This window comes from Gavia stellata, chromosome 6 (genome assembly GCF_030936135.1).
Source record: "Gavia stellata isolate bGavSte3 chromosome 6, bGavSte3.hap2, whole genome shotgun sequence".
Classification (NCBI taxonomy): domain Eukaryota; kingdom Metazoa; phylum Chordata; class Aves; order Gaviiformes; family Gaviidae; genus Gavia; species Gavia stellata.
This window is the reverse complement of record NC_082599.1, coordinates 23,080,135-23,101,848: the sequence shown is the minus strand read 5'-3', so window position 1 is coordinate 23,101,848 and position 21,714 is coordinate 23,080,135. Positions and strand designations below refer to the sequence as shown.

The 21,714-nt window shown below is 38.4% G+C and overlaps 1 protein-coding gene across 2 annotated transcripts in view; it reads right to left on the bottom strand.

Moving 5' to 3' along the window:
• Positions 1–2,978: 2,978 nt before the first annotated feature.
• Positions 2,979–21,714, bottom strand: part of TRDMT1 (tRNA aspartic acid methyltransferase 1) — a 31,827-nt gene continuing 13,091 nt past the window's right edge. Inside the window, exons 5-11 of one of the 2 annotated variants that reach the window (XM_059818697.1) lie at positions 16,886–16,951; positions 15,259–15,328; positions 14,270–14,353; positions 13,405–13,775; positions 9,266–9,323; positions 8,154–8,283; positions 2,979–3,734 (exon numbers count right to left, since the gene is read on the bottom strand). In XM_059818697.1, the coding sequence (XP_059674680.1) occupies positions 3,634–3,734; positions 8,154–8,283; positions 9,266–9,323; positions 13,405–13,775; positions 14,270–14,353; positions 15,259–15,328; positions 16,886–16,951 (880 nt within the window). In that variant the 3' untranslated portion in view covers positions 2,979–3,633. The remainder of the gene's footprint in view (positions 3,735–8,153; positions 8,284–9,265; positions 9,324–13,404; positions 13,776–14,269; positions 14,354–15,258; positions 15,329–16,885; positions 16,952–21,714) is intronic. The other variant, XM_059818698.1, reaches the window with a different exon arrangement.

Here is a 21,714-nt window from a genome sequence, read left to right as displayed (position 1 = left end):
CATAACACTAGAATACTCATGTTTGCACAGGCAAAAGGAAAATGGTTACTGGAATTCATTTTGGGCTCTATGCCTAGTTTCTTATACTTTCACATTTTTTTTCCTTGGATATTTCTTTGACCATTTCTACTTCATACACTACATAAGACTTCCCAGAAATGCCTAGTGTTCTTAACCCATTATTGTCTCCTCCAAATCCTTACAAATATGGCATATTCTTTAAACACCATGCAGAAAAAAAAACCACCACAAAGCATGTCAGTGGAAAAGAAATATAATTCAGTATTTATACAATAAGCCAACAGCGTGTTAAACTTCAGTATGAATAGCAAGCAAATAGAAGAGAGAAATCAAAGGCTGAGCTGAGAATGAATAGTTCGTCCTTGAGATGTAACAAGCATTTGCTAAATTTTCTATTTGTTTTAGAAATGTGTGACAACTGCTAAAACAGAATTGTACAGTCATTCAGGCATTGGACCTGTTCAGATTTCTATTGAGATGTCTCTTTAGGAAAAAAAAATGGGCTTACCCATGACTAAGTTTAAGACATACGATAGTGTTACCACAGAGCAATGTTTTTCCAGCCTGTAATACACAGATTCCTGACAATCCTTATACTCCTCCGAAGAGGGTCAGCAAAAGGTGAGATAAAAAAGCCTGTGGGCAAGAGCCTTGTATTTTCTGCATGGAAGGATGCACCTCTACTGGAAAATTTTGAGTTCGTGTATCCAAAAATACTCAAACCCACTGTGTTAAACAAATGGTATTTTAGTAAGTTCACTGCTACACACGTTTCTTCATTAATATAGGGAATCCCTAGATTAACTCAGATAAAAACAAGCTTATGTAGGTAAGACATTCTGTAAGGCAACCAGCAAGCTTCAAAAATTACTGCATAAATATAAACCCACCAAATATGACATCTTTTTCCTCAGTGGAGCTTTGCAAGTTTGAGCAAATTCAACCACATCATTTCACTCAGATAATGAAATGTATTTCAGAAGTGCAGAATAAGTGAGCCACAAAACCAAAAACCAGACTCTGGAAATCTTCCATTTTCAGAGCTGTCTTCCAGATCTCACTCATTCACCTTTCAGCTGCTTTTGTAATCACATTTCATTGCTTTGAAAATGCTTAAGCTGAAGTTGCAAAGTGCAGCCCTGATGTAGGCTGCAAAGCACTTATGATTAGGAGACTGCTCAGAAAAGGAAGCAACGTGATCATCAAGTGAGGTCAAGCAGGTGCAACCCAGCAGAGCTAAGTAAACGAGTCTATTAATGACAAACAGATGGGATAAGAAGCAGTCACTCAATTTAGCTGCACTGATATTACAGGGTTAGCAGGGGTAAAATATACAAATATGTATTTACAACTCTGAAATCTGTTCTTTCAAAATACCTCCTTCAGAAGCAGCTCTGATTAGCAAACTGATTTCAGTCTTCACAATTACATTGAATTAAAATTCACTGTCAACATGTAACAGGCTGTATTGCTGTATCAGTTTTAGATGCAGCTAGATAACTTTCAACTTACACTATAATCCTGCTTGCTTATGAGTGACATATAAATCATTAAAAAATGTTTTACAGATTAAGGAATTGAAACCTAGTTGTTAATAGCAATATTTTGCCAAACATTATTATAGTGAGGCAAAATGAACAATCTATTTACACGGTTTAGCAGAAAGAAATACCAATTTATACATAAAATTGATCTCCTCTGTTTTCATTTCCATGTTTGGATCATGTTAGATAGCAACAGATCTTCCTATTATCATGTTTCTCCCAAGAACAAGACTATATAGCTACTAGTTATTGATCTGGCTGATAAATCTACATAATAACCACCATGTAAACAGATAACTATGGTTCATAACACTGTCAAAAACAGACTTGCTCTTTGCAGTTTAGTAGTAGGCACAGACTAACATTAGTCTAGTACTTTTTCGCCATTACAGTACTACAAGAGACCAGGTAAAGATAGAAGCCAACCTCATCCTTCTCTAGGGCCTAGTCCAGAGCTCTTTTAGGAGAATCCATTCCCATTTCTCTTTTATAGCTGGAACAGCCCAAGTGGTCTAAATGGTCTTGGGGAGTAAGACAGGCTGAAGTAGGTCAACACAGCTTTTCCTGGTTTAACAGTCCAGAAGAAGCATGCAAATCAAGACTGAAGAAGAAATACTTAAGAAGTCAGCACAAGATAAAGTACAGCACAAAATAACAAAGGACTACAAAAGTAGTCCTTTTCTTTTTCAAGGGGACTATGGCAGATGAGAATAGCTGCAGTATCTCTACAGCAGCTTTGTTCTCTATGGTCTTTAGTTTCTCCTGTATTACCAAGGCTAGGTATAATACACCATGACTTTTCCTATATCATCCCACAAAAAAAAAAATTTAAAAATCAGTGTCTTTCAGCATTGGTGGCTTTGACAACTTATTGCTTTAGTGCACAGGAACTATGATCAGTTTAAGAAATCCTTCAGTTTTGTGACACGCCAACTCCCTAATGGATGCTTACTAAGTATCATCTCACTTTTCCTCCCTCAAGCTGTTTTTTCTCTAGATGCCAATATTACCTGTAAGGAAAAATAACAACTGGAACATGTATTTCTTTAGAAGGCTTTCAGTTTTCCCATAATTTTCTCTACTGTTTCAGAGATATTAAACTCACAAGACTTCGCAATTAAAAAAACATTCAGTCCAGCTCTATGAGATGGTGTACAACTGTGGCACTCTGGATGGCCATATGCAGTAGTTGCATCCCAACATACACTCCTAATCCTAGTTCTACTATCAAGTTTTGTGAATAAATCTTCAAGCAGCAGCCCATATAGTTTTTCTCCAGTTCTTATGCCACAGGAACCTAGACATGGAGCTTTTAAATTTTTTTGTCTTTTATGTGTAGGTCTTTGGTAAGGAGCAATGACCTTGTCCTGAATAATATAAGTGAGAACAGAAACAGGCAAGTTATTGTCAGGGTTGTGATAATCTTGAAATATTTTTATTCAGCTGCACCTAAACAAATAATTCCAGACAGACACAGTTGGGTTCTAGAAACCTACAAGTATCTACAGAGGATGAGACAACCACAAACTAAGGATGACACTGTGTCTTCTTAAAAATTGTATACAAAATACTGAATTTAATAATTTCATTAGCTACAAAAAACCACATCAAAATTTCAGATCATATATACAATAAATCTTTTAAGAATGGATCACTGATATTTACAGATGAAAACATTTTACATGTAGAACCTGCACTTAATTAAAACAGCTTTAACATTTACAGCCTTTTTATACTGTACTGAGAAGACGGTTTTAAGATAAAATTAAATAGTCTTATCCATTTTCATTGAGATGTATGTAAATACTGCTTTTTTTCATTTTGCAAACTAAAAAGGACATTTAAATACAGCAATTAATTCCTGAAAATGTTCATTTAAATAAAACACCTCTACAGTGCAAATCCACCATAAAAGCAAGGCATTAAAAATATATCAGAACTGTTCAGCAAAACATCTAGACAGATATTTTGGTAAGCTGTGATTTTTGTTCAGCTGCCATCAGCTTTCTCTTGAAAGATGGAAGTATTTTCTGTCACCAGTCTGTACTCATCAGATTCAGGTTCTAAATCATCCAAGTAGAATGGAGATCAATTTTGCCACCACATGTACATTGAGGCTGTTTCCCAGAAGACGGTAGCATTGCTTTATTGTTACTTTGTCAGGAAAGCCTAAAACAAAAACATATAGCGCAACGGCGTTAGTCTGTGTTTGTTCCTAGCTTTTAGTCTGCTCCTTTTTTCAGTGAACAGTTCTTAATGCAGTTATCACAGATTACAGCAAGGTTCACATACCCCACCCCCCCTCCAAATTCAAAGTTACAAAAATAATTCCCAAACAGTTCACTGGATTTGGATCGGGTCTTTCATTAGCAGTACTGCCGTCCCTGAGGTTTAACAAGAATCCTCAAAACATTCCTCTGATATGTAACTAATGCTGATCTACCTTCTCTTCATATAGCATCCAGCAGTCACAGGGAGGGGTAGGAGCACCTAAAGCACTGCACAACCGCTACTCTAGAGAGTATCTGGAGAGGAACACAGCCATAGCAGAAAGAAATGTGATGATTCTGCAGATGGACTAAACTGCATTTCTCAATCAGCTTTATATTGTACTTCCAATCTGAGCCCCTCTAACTAGTTGAGGCAAATCAAAAGAGTCTTACAGTGCAATATACCACCAGTACAGATTAAGCTATGAGCAAGGCTTACTCAGTGAGTGATCAAGAAGCTGAACAATTTCCCATGTAATTCAATGCTGACCCTGTCAAACGCACTTAGAAATACAGACAGCATCTGAAATGTCCTTCACATGGTAAGTGCATGGATTGGCAGAAAGAAGGGAGGCCCAGAAAAATTAAACAGGTCCAGGTATTGTGAAAGGGCTGCGTTGTGTATTGAGCGTACAAAGATGACTAAGCTTCTGAGAATAAAGAAGTTGTCAACAGCCAGCTGGTCTGCTTTAACTGTCTTTGCTTGCACTCTTAGCTCACTCCAGTTGTGAGCTAAAGTGTGTTTGCTTCAACTTGAGTGAAAAGATGAACAGCAGTGGTGATTCAACCGTTAGGGTCATTTGCTAAGCTGCTGAAACTTGATCACATTCAATTATTTGATCATTCCCTAAGAAGACAACCTAACTTTAAGCCCAAGGTCATCACCAGCCAGATTAGCTTTGATGCATAAACACACTGTGTGTGCAAGCAGTGATATGTATGTTCTGAAGTTTTCACAGCACTTCAGAAAAATCCTCTTCCAGGGATTGCTCAAGAGAGAACATGGTTGGACACTTGCTGAGCCAAGGGTGGAAAGCTGAGGAGGAGGTGTCTGGGAGGAGTTGTTCCATCCTTCTCTGCCAGTTATTAATGCCTCGAACGTGGACTGCTTTGGTAAACGTATCTTCTGCCAGCTCCATCCACTCTGTCCAGCTTCCTGATACTCACACATTTGGGCAACCGTTCTTCTCTCTTTGGAACGATCACTTGCACTCACACAAACACTTCCTTAGATGCAGTTTTCACATTAAATCACTGAATAAGGTACAGTGATCTATGCATTTTAAAAGAGTATCTAAAAATAAATACATATTTATGCATACACACACAGGCACGTGCACTTATAGCCCAAGAAGCTTATCTGAACCCTGAAAATTTCTGAGTTTCTCCTTCTGCCTCTGGGCAACTGAAAGCCTGAATTGATTTTCAGGGCTCACTGTTGCCTTTATCTCAAGCCGCCTCCATCTGCCTGTTAACATTATCTTGCACCTTCTATCTTCCTGGCTCAAGAGTAGCCTACATCAGAAGGACAGCTTTAACAACTCATAATATGCTGACACTTACTGCACACTCTCACTGTATCATTTAGGTCATGCATGCTACTTGATGATGTTGCGGTCTTGGCAACACGCACTACCACCTTGTGCTGGCTTTCCACCAGGCTGCCATTTGTTTCCTAATAGCTTACATACATCACTAACAGGAAAAATGGAAAAGGCATCCTGCCATCACCCTCATGAAAGCAGGTCGCAGGTGCAAGAATGCTCTGAACACTTTTAATTATATTGCTGTGGGACCCACAGTAGCAACTAAGACAAACGACTGCAGTATTTCATTGACCTGTAGTGCAATTACTATTTATATATTTAGATGTTAAAAGCACAAATAAATCTGTTAAGAACAATGATTTTAACTCTGGACCTCACGTATTGGAAAAGGCCATCAATTTGTTAAAATATAGAACCATTTAGACACAATCATGTTTCTTCTGATAATACTGTAGCTGCAGCTAGTAAGAGCATCTGTTACAAAGCTTCCTGACATTCTCTTAACTTCATTTTCAGCTTATAGTTTTCTCATTCTTTAGCTTCTTGAATGAACAACATATTTGCAGTGGGTACATCTCCAAGCTTTCTGTCGTTGAAAATTTTAGCCTAAATGTTGCTGTCACTACAGAATGCAGGGGCTGAGAAATTATAGCACATTTCCCTCTGAAAATACCACACTTCACAATAATTACTTGAAATTTAACATGGGAGAAATGCTGTTAAGGAAACACCCTTTTCTGTAGCCATAAATATAGTAACTTCTAAAAAAAAAAAAACATAGCTTGCAAATCCTCAAAAGAAATTTACAGTACCTAAATTGACCAAAGACTTCCATCAGCCTAGACCTTTTTTTTTTTTTTTTTTTTTAAGTACAAAGTGGGAAATGTCTTAGATTAAACACAAAGGAAAGAAATGTCAGACTTGTGACTCAGTGCACTGGGAAAAGCTTGTTCTGCCTATGAATCAGGAGTATATGTGAGAGAAAGCCACTGGATGAGAGAGGCTTGTTTTATGTGTCGTGGAAGTTTGAAAAGTAGTATAGTGAGGCAGGGAACTGCAATAACTGTAAAGAAGGTGCCCTGATTAAGGCAGAAGGGTACTGCCCTCTGAGAGGTCGAATCTATCCCTGTCCCTCCCTCCGCAGTTCCCAGGTGACATAAGACAAGTTTGATAAATGAGCACTTCATAGATGGTGATGATCTGGATCGTCCTCAAATTCAGAAGCCTGACTTGTCTTGAGAGTTCAGTTCTGGCTTGCAAAAATATTGAAGCTCACAGCTGTCCCTGAAGATAAGCTCTGAACAGAGAAAGCATGGTATCATTCTAAGCACTCTGAAATAGTAAAGATCAAGTTTCGCAAACTGATCACCCTAAATTAACAGAGTCTTCCAAACACAGATTTTTCCATTGTCTTGGTTCTCCCTCTGTAAAATACAAGCAATATTAACCCTACCACACCTCTCAGTGACATTGCAAAGACTGATTTAACATTTGGAAAACACAACCTGCATTTAAAAAAAAGAGAAAATGGGCAATTCTGTGCTCAAAAGAGATCTTGAACAGCATGATAAACCTATACAAGCCCAATCCAGCCATGTTTAGGTCAAGTTTCTTTACATCAGCCTGTATCAATATGGAACAGAGCTGTGCTAAGAAAAAGGCTGTCTGCAAAAAGAACAAATCTATTAGAGAAGAGAGGCTATGAAAAAATCCTGCATGTTGGCATGTAAGTCAACACAGTACACTCCTGCAAATACTCTTAAACAAGTAAGCTTAGTGCTGGCAACTCTTAACATTTGACTTTGCAACCTTGATAGTGTTCTTTGAATGTAGTAATATTGAATATAACTGTAAGTAATAAATGAGAAAATAAATTAAAACTACAAAAGAAATAAATACATAAAAACTACTAGCACTCCTCAGAACTCTAAGTCACTGAGGAAATCGAAGAAAAATATAACAAATTACCCAAGGTCAGTGGTGTCTTATTCTATGGATGCTTGTCTTGCCGAAAGACAGTAAATTGATTTCATGTGACAGCAGCAGGCCAAGCTCCTTCACAGGTAGTAACAACTACACTTTCTTGCCTGCCTTTCTTTACAAGGGTAATTCTGGTGAATTTATTTCAGGCTTAATTCTGGTTGACCTGTGTCCAATGTACTGGTATTGCTGAGTCTTGTTCCTTGACTTCCTCTTCTCCACAACAATAGTTAGGAAATGAAGTAACTGACCAAGGGCTAGGACTGTCTTTTCTAGAAAATAGAGATGACTTAAAAGATCATTAACTGAAGAGTTTGGTTATTCCTGAACAAAGAAGTATCTGTACCTTCTGAAATTCCCTGTCAGCAGCTACAAATGTGTGGAAGGGAGAAAGCAAGCAGCTCAAACACTAAGAACCATTAACAGACCTCCTAAACTGGCAGGATACGTTGACTTACCACAGTTGTGAGTAATGTTGGCTGCTGAGCAAATAGTTTCAACTTTAAACAAAGGTATTACTTCATTGCCATTCAGTAATAGAGCAGTTCTCATGCCAAAATTTTTTTCTTAGTTTATGAAGATAAACCTAACCACAGAAGCTGGCTCTTATAAAATATAAAAAACTAGTGGAAATTCAGACAAATTGGGAGTTAGTCAATTAACAAGAATTAATCATAAGAATTGAGCGGTCCAAAAAAAATCCAAAATAAAACACATGGAATAGTCCCTAGTAAAAGCTACATTGGCATTTCTGAAGAATGATGTAGAAACAGGTACTTTGCAGCACATACCAAATTCCGGAGGGAATCCATGAAGATTTGCTATTTCTCTTGGGGTAAAGTACCTCAGTTTTAGTGTTGACAATTTCATAAGCTTCTCTTCTTCTGGTAACTCCTCAATGTGTTTAAACACTGACTCAAGCTATGAAGAATATCCAAAACAACAGATATCACCAATGCAGGCCAAACATGTAAAATTTAACACTCACACCTTAACAGAATATTTCTTATCGCAGTGCCAAAGACAATAGTGTGTTTTGCTTGAAAGTATGATTGGTGTTGTATTTTTGCAGCCAGTATCTCAACACATGGCCTTGCAAGAAAGAAATCAATGTTGCCATGAGGGCATTCATAATTTCTTCCTCCAGTTACAAGCTATACCAATACTTAACAAGGCAATCAAAGGAATATAAACATTTGTTAATGACAAGATGGTGACTTAATATAACTCAATAGCAGACTATCCACACAAATTAAGCTGTGTGATTATTTGAGATTATCCTGAGTTCCAAACCTGCATTCTTCTTATGCTTAGAATGCCATATAATATTAGTGAACAGCACAGAAGTGCAGGAGGTGGTGCTTGTGTACAAAACAGGCTTTATGAAAAGTATCTTTGAATGATGATTCATCAATACTTTTTTTTTTTACCTTCCCCAATGCCAAAATACCACTTTGTGGTGAACTTAGTATCAACAGTAGAACTTTCCAAAATACTATGTCTTCCCAGATAAATAATACTTTTGAAATTCAAACATGCTAAACATTTGACAGTATTTATTGGATCAGTAAAAAATGGCCCTAGATTCATGACACTGTACTGTAGTTTATCCATAGAATTAGTCATTTTTAATGTTTTCACATACCCCTATGAAACCTCTGCATGACACTACAGAAAATAAAATAATAGCAACTCATATTCTCCACAGAGAGATGCACACATATAATCTTGATTTAAATAAACTGTTGTTTAGGAATGCAAAGTAAATCAATTGGAAACTCAGTTGCCATAAAATGTAATTTTAAAAGCTATTTTGTTATAATATTCAGAATAACAAAGCAAAAGACAGAAAAAACAAGTTTTAAAACAAGTCATTCTCATATGTTAGTCTACACATTCTTACCTGTACATCTACTGCTGTCTGCAGAACTGAGCCTGTCCCTTCTACATAGTGTCCATACCTTGACAACAACAGTAAACAATCTTAAATTAATATTTTCATTGGACCTCACAGTACTGACAACTGCAAAGATGCAGGGAGGTTACTTCGGTTCTTTTGCTTTGATTAACAAATTGTCTCCTGGATAGACAAAGCAAAAGGCCTTGTTATTAACAATGCTAACCCTTGAAGTGCACTAGCTTCTGAACATGCTCTCTGGGGATGAATCTGCAATCAACGCACAAGGGTTTATCCATGCTAATGCCTTATACAAGGGAACTAGGCAACTATACAAGGCCAAGGAATTCAAGCATAGCATCATCAGAAAGGGCCATCTACATTGCACAAACCAATTTTACATTAAGGGAACATGTGTTAAGGCCAAATGGTACTAGGGCTTCAAATCAGCTCCCCATATTCAAAGGAGGACCATTAGTGTGAGCCTCCAGCTAGGAGGCAACAAAGGAACAAACTAGGAACAAAGTGGTTCAGTCAGGTTTAACTTTTGGTTGCTTGTGGATTTTCCACAGAGGGAAGGTATGGAAGATGGCCAGGCATCTATGCAGAGCAGAAGAAAGAAAGAAAAAGAAGGAAGAAAGTAAGAAAAAAAAATTAAATCCAACTGAACAGTAAGCAAACTTACATTCTAAAACCATATGAATGCTTTTTTTGGATGCTTTGTGGTTGATTGCATGACAACATGTTTACTCTGTAGTCTCTTCCAGGCTAGCATTTAAATATAATTATGGGCTTTCAGAAACATGGTCTGCTGTTCTAGCTATGATAATGTTTGAATATCCTGAACAGAAAGAGACTGAGTCAAGTCAATAGACAGCTTTTGCACAGTGGAAGAACTTTGGAAGATCCCCACATTAGAACGATGTGGTCTCCATCAACCATTAACAGATACTATTCTCTAGTTTTATCTGTGCATCTGTAAAGATAGTTATAAACATCTTTTGCTCCATTTGGGGCCCATTCTAAAGCAGGGCACTGAAACAATTTTTGTTTCAAGCCTTTCTAATTCCACAATGAATAAAGGAATACTCTCCCTTCAGCACAGACACAATGACCCAGTACGGCTCAATCTTGAGAATTTCTTCTTCAGCTGGAAAAGCTTGCAAGTAGTTCTGCCAGTATCAGTGAAAGCAACACTCATTTTAAAATAAAGTGCTTGCAAATCTTCCTTAGGATCAGAACAAAAGGCCCTAAACACTGATACAGATTAAAAACACATGGACTCAAACTGTGTTGTAAATACATCACCTTTAATTGCATAGTTGCCTTCTGAAAATTCCCTAATACCACGTTTAACAATGTAACACACATAGCACTGAGGAATCCTGATCTTCTTATGTAGTGTCTGATCGTATTTCAGACGACTATATCTGAGCCAAAGTAAATAAATGAGGATAAATTTCAAAGTTGTATTTTAGAGTTTTATTGGGGGAAAAGAATCTTTTAATAGGATCCATGTTATATAAAATACTCCAGTCTAAATAATTGGCACTAGAGTACAGAATTCCTCACAAAAAAAATCCAGTTGGTGTAAAAGTAGTTTGGGGGTGGGGGATGTTGGTTTTTGAACACAAATGTGGGCAGATGGCCAATGTCAGATGGATTGTTATTAATTACTATTGCAGCTGCTGACTACAGAAAAATTAACATTCCTACCTTAGACTCAGAAAATAATTAAAGATGGGAATTTTTGCCACAGTAAAGAATTATGCATTTATTTTCTGACATTTCATTACCAGTTATAATGAAAGAAGTTGACTTAAGAAATTACAGTCTTAAATTTTCATTGGACTCAAGATTTTTCTTTCCCCCTCTTTATTTCTTTAAACTTTAAAAAAACCCTCTTTGTTTCATGCACATAATACACTATTTCTGCCTATATTGTCTCCTATATTATGACTAACAAAAACGTAATTTCCACAATGCTAGAGAATTTCTGTAACTAGTATTACACTATTTTAGAAGATATTGCTTATCTTGTTAATAGCATATCAAGAACTTACGAGTAAGTCCAGAATGATTATATCTAAAGTAGTTTTCATTTGCTCTGTCCTTTAAAATGGACAATTTCCTCTCATAACTTCAGTCACCACAAACATACTCCTAAGAGAAACCATGGTGTTTGTAGTCTCAAGGAACTCGGCAATCATTTTCCAATTGCCTAGAAGTCCAAGGTCGGAAGGGAACACAGGATCATCTGCTTCATCTCTCGCACATCACAGGCCGTTACGTTTTGCCCTATACTCCACCAAAGCCTTTCAGAAGACATACTGGTATGACAAAGGCAGGAAGGCAAAAAACACCAATGAAATATCAAGTGTTTGAGGTTCCTGAATTAGCAAGAACTGGAGAAGGCATACCCAGACTATCCTCATCACCAGAACCTCGCCGGAAATACCTGAAGATCAATCAGAACTGAGGGAAATTTTTCTCCCAGTCTCAAAGCTGATGATCAGCATGACTTGTAAGAAAGACATCAGACAGGCATCTCAGCAGAGGGATTCTCTGTACTACCTGGAGTGCTGTTCTGCTCCATTCAGTGTCCTCTTTCCTAAATCTGATGCTTCAGAGAAACATAAAAACAGAACTCCTAGAACACAGACAGCAGCAACTTATTCTTGGCCTCAGAACGTGACCTGGATGAAGCCTGAGATGTAATTATAATCCTTCTCTTTATGCAGAGCTGTAAATTATATGACCACATTGAGAACCATGTTGGAAACCTTCCTTCCCAAGGCCTCATAAAAAAGGGAACAAAGACAGTAAATCAGATTCCTACATTTTGAGCCAAGAAGAACTACCACAACTATCTGGCTTGGCTCCTTCCACATCAGCAGAAAGGCAACAGTCACATTCCATGTCAGATTTCCCACCACTATATATAAAGACTTCATATTAACTACTCAGGAGCCTCCTTCAATATGATTTTGATAAACCACAAACTACCATGACGTATTCTAGTGAAAACACAAGTGGCCAATTTATTTTTGATGACACGTAAGGCATACATGAGATATGTAAGAGATCATTCTGGCATAAAGTTTTTATTTGACTATTCTAGTTAAGAAACAGATCCCACAAGATGCTGACTCCCCCACAACTCAAAAGAGTGAGGACAGAAAAGGTGTATGTCAATGAGAGCTGGGGGAAGGGCCTTCCTGTTGCACAAGTTGCACAAATTTTGAACTTCTGAAATTCTTTCTCTTCTCATCTTTTTTATTGTCAAAAAGTTGAAATCACAAAATCTGAGGTAACTCTGTCAATCTGGCAGTCTAATTTCTACTAATTAAAAAAAAAAGGTGTAATTAGCTTTAACTCATCATCTAAGCCATTTTGTTGAAACATTCTGAAAATTCAAAAAAAACAATCTAATTTGAAAAATTCACCGATACTAACATTTCCCACAAACTTCCAGGCTTCAATCGGCATTTTCCAATACAAATGCGTTCAGTGGAAAAACTCCTGACCGATTGTCTGCGGGGTTTCAGAACACTCAACAACCTCCGGCAGTGAAACTTAAAATTGCAAAGTACAAATCAGAAAACTACTAGACAGAAAAGCAATGATGTTCTGCTCCATCAAATATGATTTGTAATGCAGCAGCCTAAGTGGTTTTATGACATATGGCCAATCCGCAGCTATTCTGACCTACACAGCTGAAAAATCCAAGAAATCAATAAAATGTACAGTGGAGACAGTTTTAATGAGGAATAGATCTGTCATGCATGACACTTTGTAACTTCATTGAGCAATATAAAACAATTCATTAATGAATCAGTACTATACCAGTCTACTGGAACCATATTTCCACAGGGGTAATTAAGCTTCTGTGAAGGTCAACAACAAATGGCACTGTCTTTTGTGAATGCCTTTTTGGAGTGGGCACATGATGTTCTGCCAGACAGATTCTCATGCTGGCATTCCACTGGACCAGGAAGCACACTATATAAGGAGATTATTTTTTTTTTTTCAGAGGCCTGGGTTTTTTTTGATGAAATGGCTCTCCTTGTTTTTACAGTACACAAGCAAAAATACACTTAAAATTTCAGGACATGATTCAGCAAGACACTTTCTTTGCAACTTACCCTTTTGTAAAGCATGTGGATCTCCGGCAGGTGGGCTTAACAATGTCTAACAAGAAAGAGTAGCGCAATAAGGACTTCGGTGGTAAGAAATACTGATTAATTTCTTCGTTTTCCTCTTCCAAGAAATCTTTTAGCATTTGAACAGAGGAATCATTGTCCTGACCATGTTTCCTTTCAATTTCTTCTACTGTTTCAAGCTTAAAAAGAAAGGCCCCTTTTGGTAAACTCTCCTTGCTGCTGCAATCAGGACGAACGTTTGGATCCAGATTCTTTTCTTCAGAAGACAAGGAAGAACTAGCTTCATCCACTTTGTCAGTGACTTTGTCCTTGAATAAGTCTTTTAGATCCTGATCTGGGAACCTTGTCAATATCTAAGAACAAATAGTAAGAAAAAAATTTAAAAACTGCATTTGATAAACAACTTGACAGCAGACTCTGCAGTGAGTAAAAATTCCTTCAGAGATGCTCAGAATAAAGCAAGCAACCATTCAATGCTATTTTCATGTAGATTTCAAAAAATGTTAGCATCAGGATTTGCTGACCTACCAGCAATGATGTCAAGAACAACCGCAAATAATTGCCTTCGCAAAAAGACCTTTCCAAGGGTGAGAAAAAGGTAGCAGAATGCATTGTTTTCTAGCCCACTAACAGCCACTGTCCCCCAACTGTTTAAAGACATCTAAGCCACCGGCATGCATATGCATTGCAGTCCCTAGAAAACTCAGAAAAAAGAGAGACAGAATTTAACTTTTCTGTTGATATCACTTATCCCTCTCTCCATTCCTCAACACACACCACTAAACCGAAAATTTAACCCTCAATCTTCAAGAAACAAAGGAAATTCAAGTAACACTAATAGACTCACCTGATAAGAAGGTTGAAAGGAAAATGGTTCTTGGTGAAGCTTTGCAATTAGAAAATATCGCAGTCTAGAATTGGGAATGCCAAGCTGTAAGCAAAATGCACAACCCTTTAGTCCATATGATAAAGAGAGAAAAAGTGGTCTATAGTGTCATACAAGTTATATACAGTAATAGAACTATGCCACACTAATATATTTTGCGACTTCAGAGATAGCAGTATTAATTGGTAATACCTAAACACTTGTAACTTCCATACCTAGGTATTTTCAAGGAAACAAGCAGGGAATTATTCTTTGTATCTCATGGTTTTTACTTTCTTTGTGAATCAACAGGAATGTAAAAAAACTTTTACGTGAGGCAAGAAGAAAAATAACATGCATCACGATTTCTTGGGACAGGTTACTACCTGTTTTCTACAAAAAAGCAAAAAGGTGTCTCCTTGCCTTTTTGAACAAGGAATTATAAGACATCTAACAAAGAAAGAAATGCACCACAACTGGTTTTCAAGCTACCCTCCATCAGCTTCTCTCAGATATATACAGTACTTCATTGGTTCCATTTAGTCTTGCACAATCTGAAGTTTCTCTCAACTCTTTTTTCAGTTGCCATGGAAACATGCAAACAAAGCCCCTCCTCCCACAAATGACACAGTCACATTTTCTGTGCTGGGAAATTCACAGGCATCAGCACTTCTGAAGCAATGAGGCTCCTGCAGGGAAAACCACCTTCCTGGTCACGGTGTAAATTCATGCCTTCTTAAAAAATACCAAATAGTAGCAAAGCAATATGGGACTAGGATCTGAACAATAACAGCAGTATGACTATGCCAGTATACTAATGAGAAATCAGAAGTCATGCCAGATGGCTTTCTCATTCAGAAGAGTATCTTCAGCTCTGACTCTTTTCTAATACAATAGATCATTCTCAAATGTTCTTGTGCTCAGTGCAGTTTGAAAAGTTAAGTAATAATTAGAGCAATTTTAGTACTCACACAGGTTGGAGACAAGAGAAATTCTTGATATTTAAATCCACATGTTTTTAGTGTTTGCAAAAGTTCATTTCTGGCAGTGAAAAGAATCAAAAAGCAATTACTTCCTTCATATAACCTTTAGGCCCTTTTTTATCATAAATAAAAACACATTAAATGCAACACCTTAAGTACCAAGACATTCAGCACATTCAGTGAAAGAATTGGACAGAGAATTACAGATATGAAGTCATCCATTTCTGAATTTGAGGAGACAACATACAAAGTTCAGTGTTACTGTAGCCAAAAACAACTATTACACATTCACAGGTATCTCACACCTACTTGGGTACAAACTTCCCTTCAAAAAATATCCCATCTCTTGGAGAGTACTTATAGTGTGTCAACAAGGAAAATAATCAGAGGGCAAGACATTCTCTTTATTGTGAATTACAAAACAGGAGATTAAAACCACTACAAATACCTCACTACTTCCCTCTGTTCACATACATGGCATCAGCTAAGCCTAACAAAAGGCCTAACTCAAGGGATGACAAAAAATGGTGGCTTTGATAACAACAGTGAGGTAGGACTATACTTTATAAACAATGGAAAAAACACTGAAATGGAAATCTTCTTAAAAAGACTTGTCTTTTCTATTCCATGCAGGCTGCACTAGGCTGGAACTATAGAAAAAGCATGAGCTGTGACCTGTACCTGGCACTGTATGTGACACTGCACTGCATCCCAAGTGTCCTAAGAGAAAGTAAGCATTCTGACTGGGGTGTTTTCTGAACTACAGTTTGTTCCAAACACTGGCCAGCAAGGCATAGCCTAGGGAATCGCAGGGTCTACAGCAGCAGCCTGCACCTCCAACAAAGTGTTCAAGTGTTCACAGAGGACTGCTGCACACTTAACCAGTGAGAGAGCTGAACATACCTCCCAGCTGCCTGCCACATTCATTAAGAAGCATGATATGCAGGGTAGCTGCTCTTCTGGTGCTCTAAGGAATGCTACGGAAAGATCCTACTCTATTCCAGCAAGAAATGAGAAGGAAGACTGCAACACCCTTTCTCCTGCTTTGCACACAAGAAAGGAGAATGCTCCTGCTGTCATTAGGTAACCTTATTGACAACTTTCCTCTTCCACATTTCAGAAAATGATTATATACAGTCTTCATACTGTATCTCTGCACCATTTGATGGCAACCCTGAACCAGTGATAATCTACTATCATCAAAGGTACTGAAGAAAGCCCCTATACTGTACTGTGATCTTAACACAAGATACCATGAGCTTCTATAATGGATAAAACCCCAAAACCTCTGAGCGCTACACCTATTGTTATTTTTCTTTGAAAATTAATATTGACCATCTCTAAAGGACACAGGATCATCAAATAAAATATGTTATAACAAGTTCACTCCATTGATTTTATCTGCTTAGAGAATGTAGTAGTTATTTAGCAAGTTCCTTTCACAACCTAAGATTTTCATTCCTAAATTAAAACAGTACGTTTAGCCCACAGCTGCTAGCTGTCCCATCTCACTCTATTTTGTTAACTTAAATTCTAGGAAATAAAAATCCTCCCTTCCCCTTCTAAAGAAAATGTCTTTTATTAAAAACTAAAACCTGCATAAATTAGGCTGTACCTCGCAGAAGAGGATTCAAATCCTTTAACGTTTTCTAGAAGTAGGTATTTTGGAAGCTTCTGAAGCCTACAAGGAAAAAAAGATATTGACAAATCGGAGTAACAAGATGTAAACTACATTCTAGTCATCCACACATTTGTTTAGGCTACAAGAAAGATCAAAGTATTTCCACATCACGCTAGCTTTTAAAGTTTAGCATCCTTCAAAAAATGTACCTCAACTTTCAAGGTTGCCCAGATCAAATCATTCCCAACTGAATTAAAAATGTCGACTGCTGGTAATCATAAAAAACAACAAAAACCACTTATGTTCAGATGGACTGCTGTACTCTCCTGTACCCCATGCATATACTTCTGAAAATGCTTACCACTGTGCATTTCCTAAAGCACAATATCATTATTCAACAGATTAAGTTTGTAATAGGGAAAATAACTGTCGGGTGAAGAAAGATCACTCTTTAGCCATGGTACAGAAAACTTCTGTTTTACAGTGCTTAAACCTAAAATCAATGTTGAACTGTCACATCAACTTTAGTGATAACACATCAGAACCAGTATCCCATTTAAATTGCTTTAAGAAATACGACATGTTTAGCGATCAAACTGCAGATATTCTCAACTTTCTATACTTAACTTTTTCATTTTGATGGGGAGGAGGGGAAGGAGGCCCCTGAGGTTTAGCAATATCAATGCAGAGGTCTGGAAATAGCTCATTCCAAAACCATCATATTAAATCTCTGGAGAAAGGAACATGCCCAAACGGTGCCAGGGACCATTCTAACAATTTAGAAGCATGGATTATTCAGATTCAAGTCTCTAGGAACATTCCCTGGCGTAGGTTAATTCTCTAGTAAGGGTAATGTAGACATAGTATGTCTGCCACACATTGGGATCTCAGAACAGCATATAGAAACAGGATACTAATGCCACCAGACAGCAGCTCCATGCTTATTTAAGTCAGTAAGACAGACTTTGGACTTCACTGGTACAAATCACAGCAGAATGTATTTTAGCATGTTCTTAACTACCATCAATTAAAGACATTCACATGAAGAATTAAAGACCTAAAGCATTTAACAAGAAGTTGGAAAATGTACAAGATACTATGTCAAATTTAAAAATACTAAGAATAATAGTGAAAAAAATAATACTGAACTGAAAAAAGTAGCAGCAACCAAATTCCCTGCAGAGGAACAGAGAATATATCTTTTGGTATGTTTACCCACGCTCAACATCATCATCACCTACTACGAATCTTATTTTTAAAGTAATGAATCCAGAACACAGCCTGAAATGCAAGAACTCATACAGGATCAGCAGATCACAAGACAAGTAATCACTACACAAAGAGTATGTGTTAAGTACTTGGCAGGTATTAACATTAACATGGGAAGGCTGTTGATGTTGTCTACCTGGACTTCAGCAAAGCCTTTGACACTGTTCCCCACAGTATTCTCCTAGAGAAGCTGGCGGCCTGTGGTTTAGACAGGTACACTCTTCGCTGGGTAAAAAACTGGCTGGATGGCCGAGCCCAGAGGGTTGTGGTGAATGGGGTGAAATCCAGCTGGCGGCCGGTCACAAGCGGAGTCCCCCAGGGCTCGGTTTTGGGACCGGTCTTGTTTAATGTCTTCATTGATGATCTGGATGAGGGGATAGAGTGCTCCCTCAGCAAGTTTGCAGACGACACCAAGTTGGGAGGGAGTGTTGATCTGCTTGAGGGTAGGAAGGCTCTGCAGAGGGATCTGGACAGGCTGGATCGATGGGCTGAGGCCAACTGGATGAAGTTCAATAAGGCCAAGTGCCGGGTTCTACACTTCGGCCACAACAACCCCAGGCAACGCTACAGGCTTGGGGATGAGTGGCTGGAAAGTTCCCCTGCAGAAAAGGACCTGGGGGTGTTGATCGACAGCCGGCTGAATATGAGCCAGCAGTGTGCCCAGGTGGCCAAGAAGGCCAACGGCATCCTGGCTTGTATCAGAAATAGTGTGGCCAGCAGGAGCAGGGAGGTGATCATGCCTCTGTACTCGGCTCTGGTGAGGCCGCACCTCGAATCCTGTGTTCAGTTTTGGGCCCCTCACTACAAGAAGGACATTGAGGTGCTGGAGCGTGTCCAGAGAAGGGCGACGAAGCTGGTGAGGGGTCTGGAACACAAGTCTTATGAGGAGCGGCTGAGGGAGCTGGGGTTGTTTAGCCTGGAGAAGAGGAGGCTGAGGGGAGACCTTATCGCTCTCTACAACTACCTGAAAGGGGGTTGCAGAGAGGTGGGTGTTGGTCTCTTCTCCCAAGTGACTAGTGACAGGACTAGAGGAAATGGCCTCAAGTTGCGACAGGGGAGGTTCAGGCTAGACATTAGGAAAAAGTTCTTCACTGAGAGAGTGGTGAAACACTGGAATAGGCTGCCCAGGGAGGTGGTAGACCCTGGAGGTATTCAAGGAGCGTGTGGATGTGGCATTGTGGGATGTAGCTTGATGGACATGGTGCTGTGTGGTGTTGGGTGGGTTGTGGCTTGTTATTGTTGTTGTGTGGCGTGGGTTTTGTGGGGTTTTTTTTGTGGGTTTTTTGATGTTGTGTGTTTTTTTTCTTTTTTTTTTTTTTTTTTTTTTCCCCAGGTTGGACTCGATGATCTTACAGGTCTTTTCCAACCGTACTGATTCTGTGATTACAAATGTGTCTGTAAAAGTAGCACTTTGATGTCTTAGCACTAGATTTCCCTGGGTTATGACTTGGACACGATAAACAGACAGTATCTGGACCCTTTGGGTCAGACATTGTTCACCCCCTGGGTGCTCCAAGGACTTCCCAGGTCTTTCCAGATCTTGAAATTGTCCTTTCCAGATGTATAATAATTGTCTTCCCAGGCTATCTTTGAGCCTTATTTCAGCAGCATTTCATTATAAAAGGCTGAAAGTAAGGTAGGAACAGCCAAGGGCTGAGAAATTATTTTATAGTTTCCATAAACTGAACGCATGCCGTACCAATTTAGAATGCAAAGTGATAATTCCTATATTAAGAATTTCCCTTTTTTGGGCTGAAATACTCCATACTCAATGTCTGGCAAACACGTCATATCCAGAAAATATGCAAAGACTATCTCAGTAAAACATAAATCTATTGGAACTGCAAAACTCGGCAGAAGCCACCATTTTGAACATATTACAGACTTCTTACAGTAAGTACTGCCTCAAGAAACAACCTGCCCAAGGGAGATAAGGGACGTCAGCAGGGTCTCATGGGATGTTGAGATAAAGTGCCACAGCCAAGCCCAGCTCCTTTGCATCGTCATGACAAGAAACATATGTCCTGCAGTGTCTAAAGCTTTGGTTTTGAGAAGGAAAAGCTTCTGCCCTTTATCCAGCTGAGACCACAACAACCAGGAAGCAACATTTCCATATTAATGCACAACAGTGTCCCAAAAGCAGCCAGCCTCTTAACTGTGTCTCAGTTTAACGGAAAAGAATACTGAGGTCAGGATTCCCTTAAGAATAAGGAAGGTACTATTATTCTGACAAATTATTACACAAAATTACACACTATCTGCTGTTTATAATTTATCGTTTTGAAAGGTCAGTCTGGATGACTGAGATACATTCCTTGTTCCAGAAAAGACATCCTTTGCAACTTTTGGAAACCCACATTACCTCCCTATTTTTGTGCCTCTGCTAGAAGCAGGGGAGTAATAATAATCTTTCTTTTTACCTATTAATTGTCTAACTTACTAGGCTACAGAATCTGTATTGTGTTCTGCTTTGTGTTCTCTGCCACAGATTTCTTAGGTGATCCCAGCCAAGCCACTCAGCCCTTCCGTGTCTGTGTTCTCCATCTGCTAATGACAAGGACAAAGAGGTGCTCCCATTTAATGTTGCTGGCTGCAAAAAAGTTGTTTCTGGAAGAAGGATGAAGACCCTCTTCTCCCAGTGGTAACAGCAATTTGAAAGAAAGCCTGTTGTTGGTACCGGTTTCCTTCTGTGCAGACAGCATGCATTTAAAAAAAAAAAAAAAAAATTAAAAAAGAAAAAAGAATAAAAGAGAGCCAGCCAGACCTTTCTTCATCCTCCTCCAATTCTGACAGCAAGATTAACCAACGAAGGAATATACAGAGAGCAGCTGTCTCAGTCTCCAGCAAAAGCAGGACTGCCACGTAAGTGTCTGGTAGACTGTAACTGATGGAAATTCTCAGGCTCATGCCAATTGGTGCCCAATGGACAACTCAATCCAGAAGCAGAGATTTCTGCTTGATGATCTCCCTGAGCAACTGCTTGCTTCGCTTTCCCAGGAAAGGTTCTTACAGTGCTGTACATCTCTTCCCAAAAAAGACTACAAACATTACTTGGAGCTGATTTTTAACACTCTCAGTAAGAACATTTTAGGTCAGCAAAAACCACTTTGTTTGGATTTACTGTTTCAAAATCTAGTGCATAAATAAAACAAATAATTATGGCTATTTTATTAGCAACTGGAGTCTGACTAGGCAAAAATGATAGATGAACACAAAGACAAGGGCACTGTTCAGACAGTGCAGTGCTATTCATTTTTTTTAGTATTACTCCTTAAAACAAGAGATTGTACTACAAACCAAAAATACACAAGCTGCCCCAAAATATCTAGAAGCAGCACCAAAAAGACAGAATAGACACTTTAAGAAAGAATGGAAGGGGACAGAAGATGTATTGTATTGTGCAGTCAATAAAATATTTTAAAAAACTCAAATACTACCTGTTCAAAAGGTGACGAAACGGTGAATCAAAGCTTTTTCAACCTGCTATTTCAAACAATTTTCATCTTTCCATGACGCCCATTAGCAAACTATTATATTACCTACTCCTGCTTCTA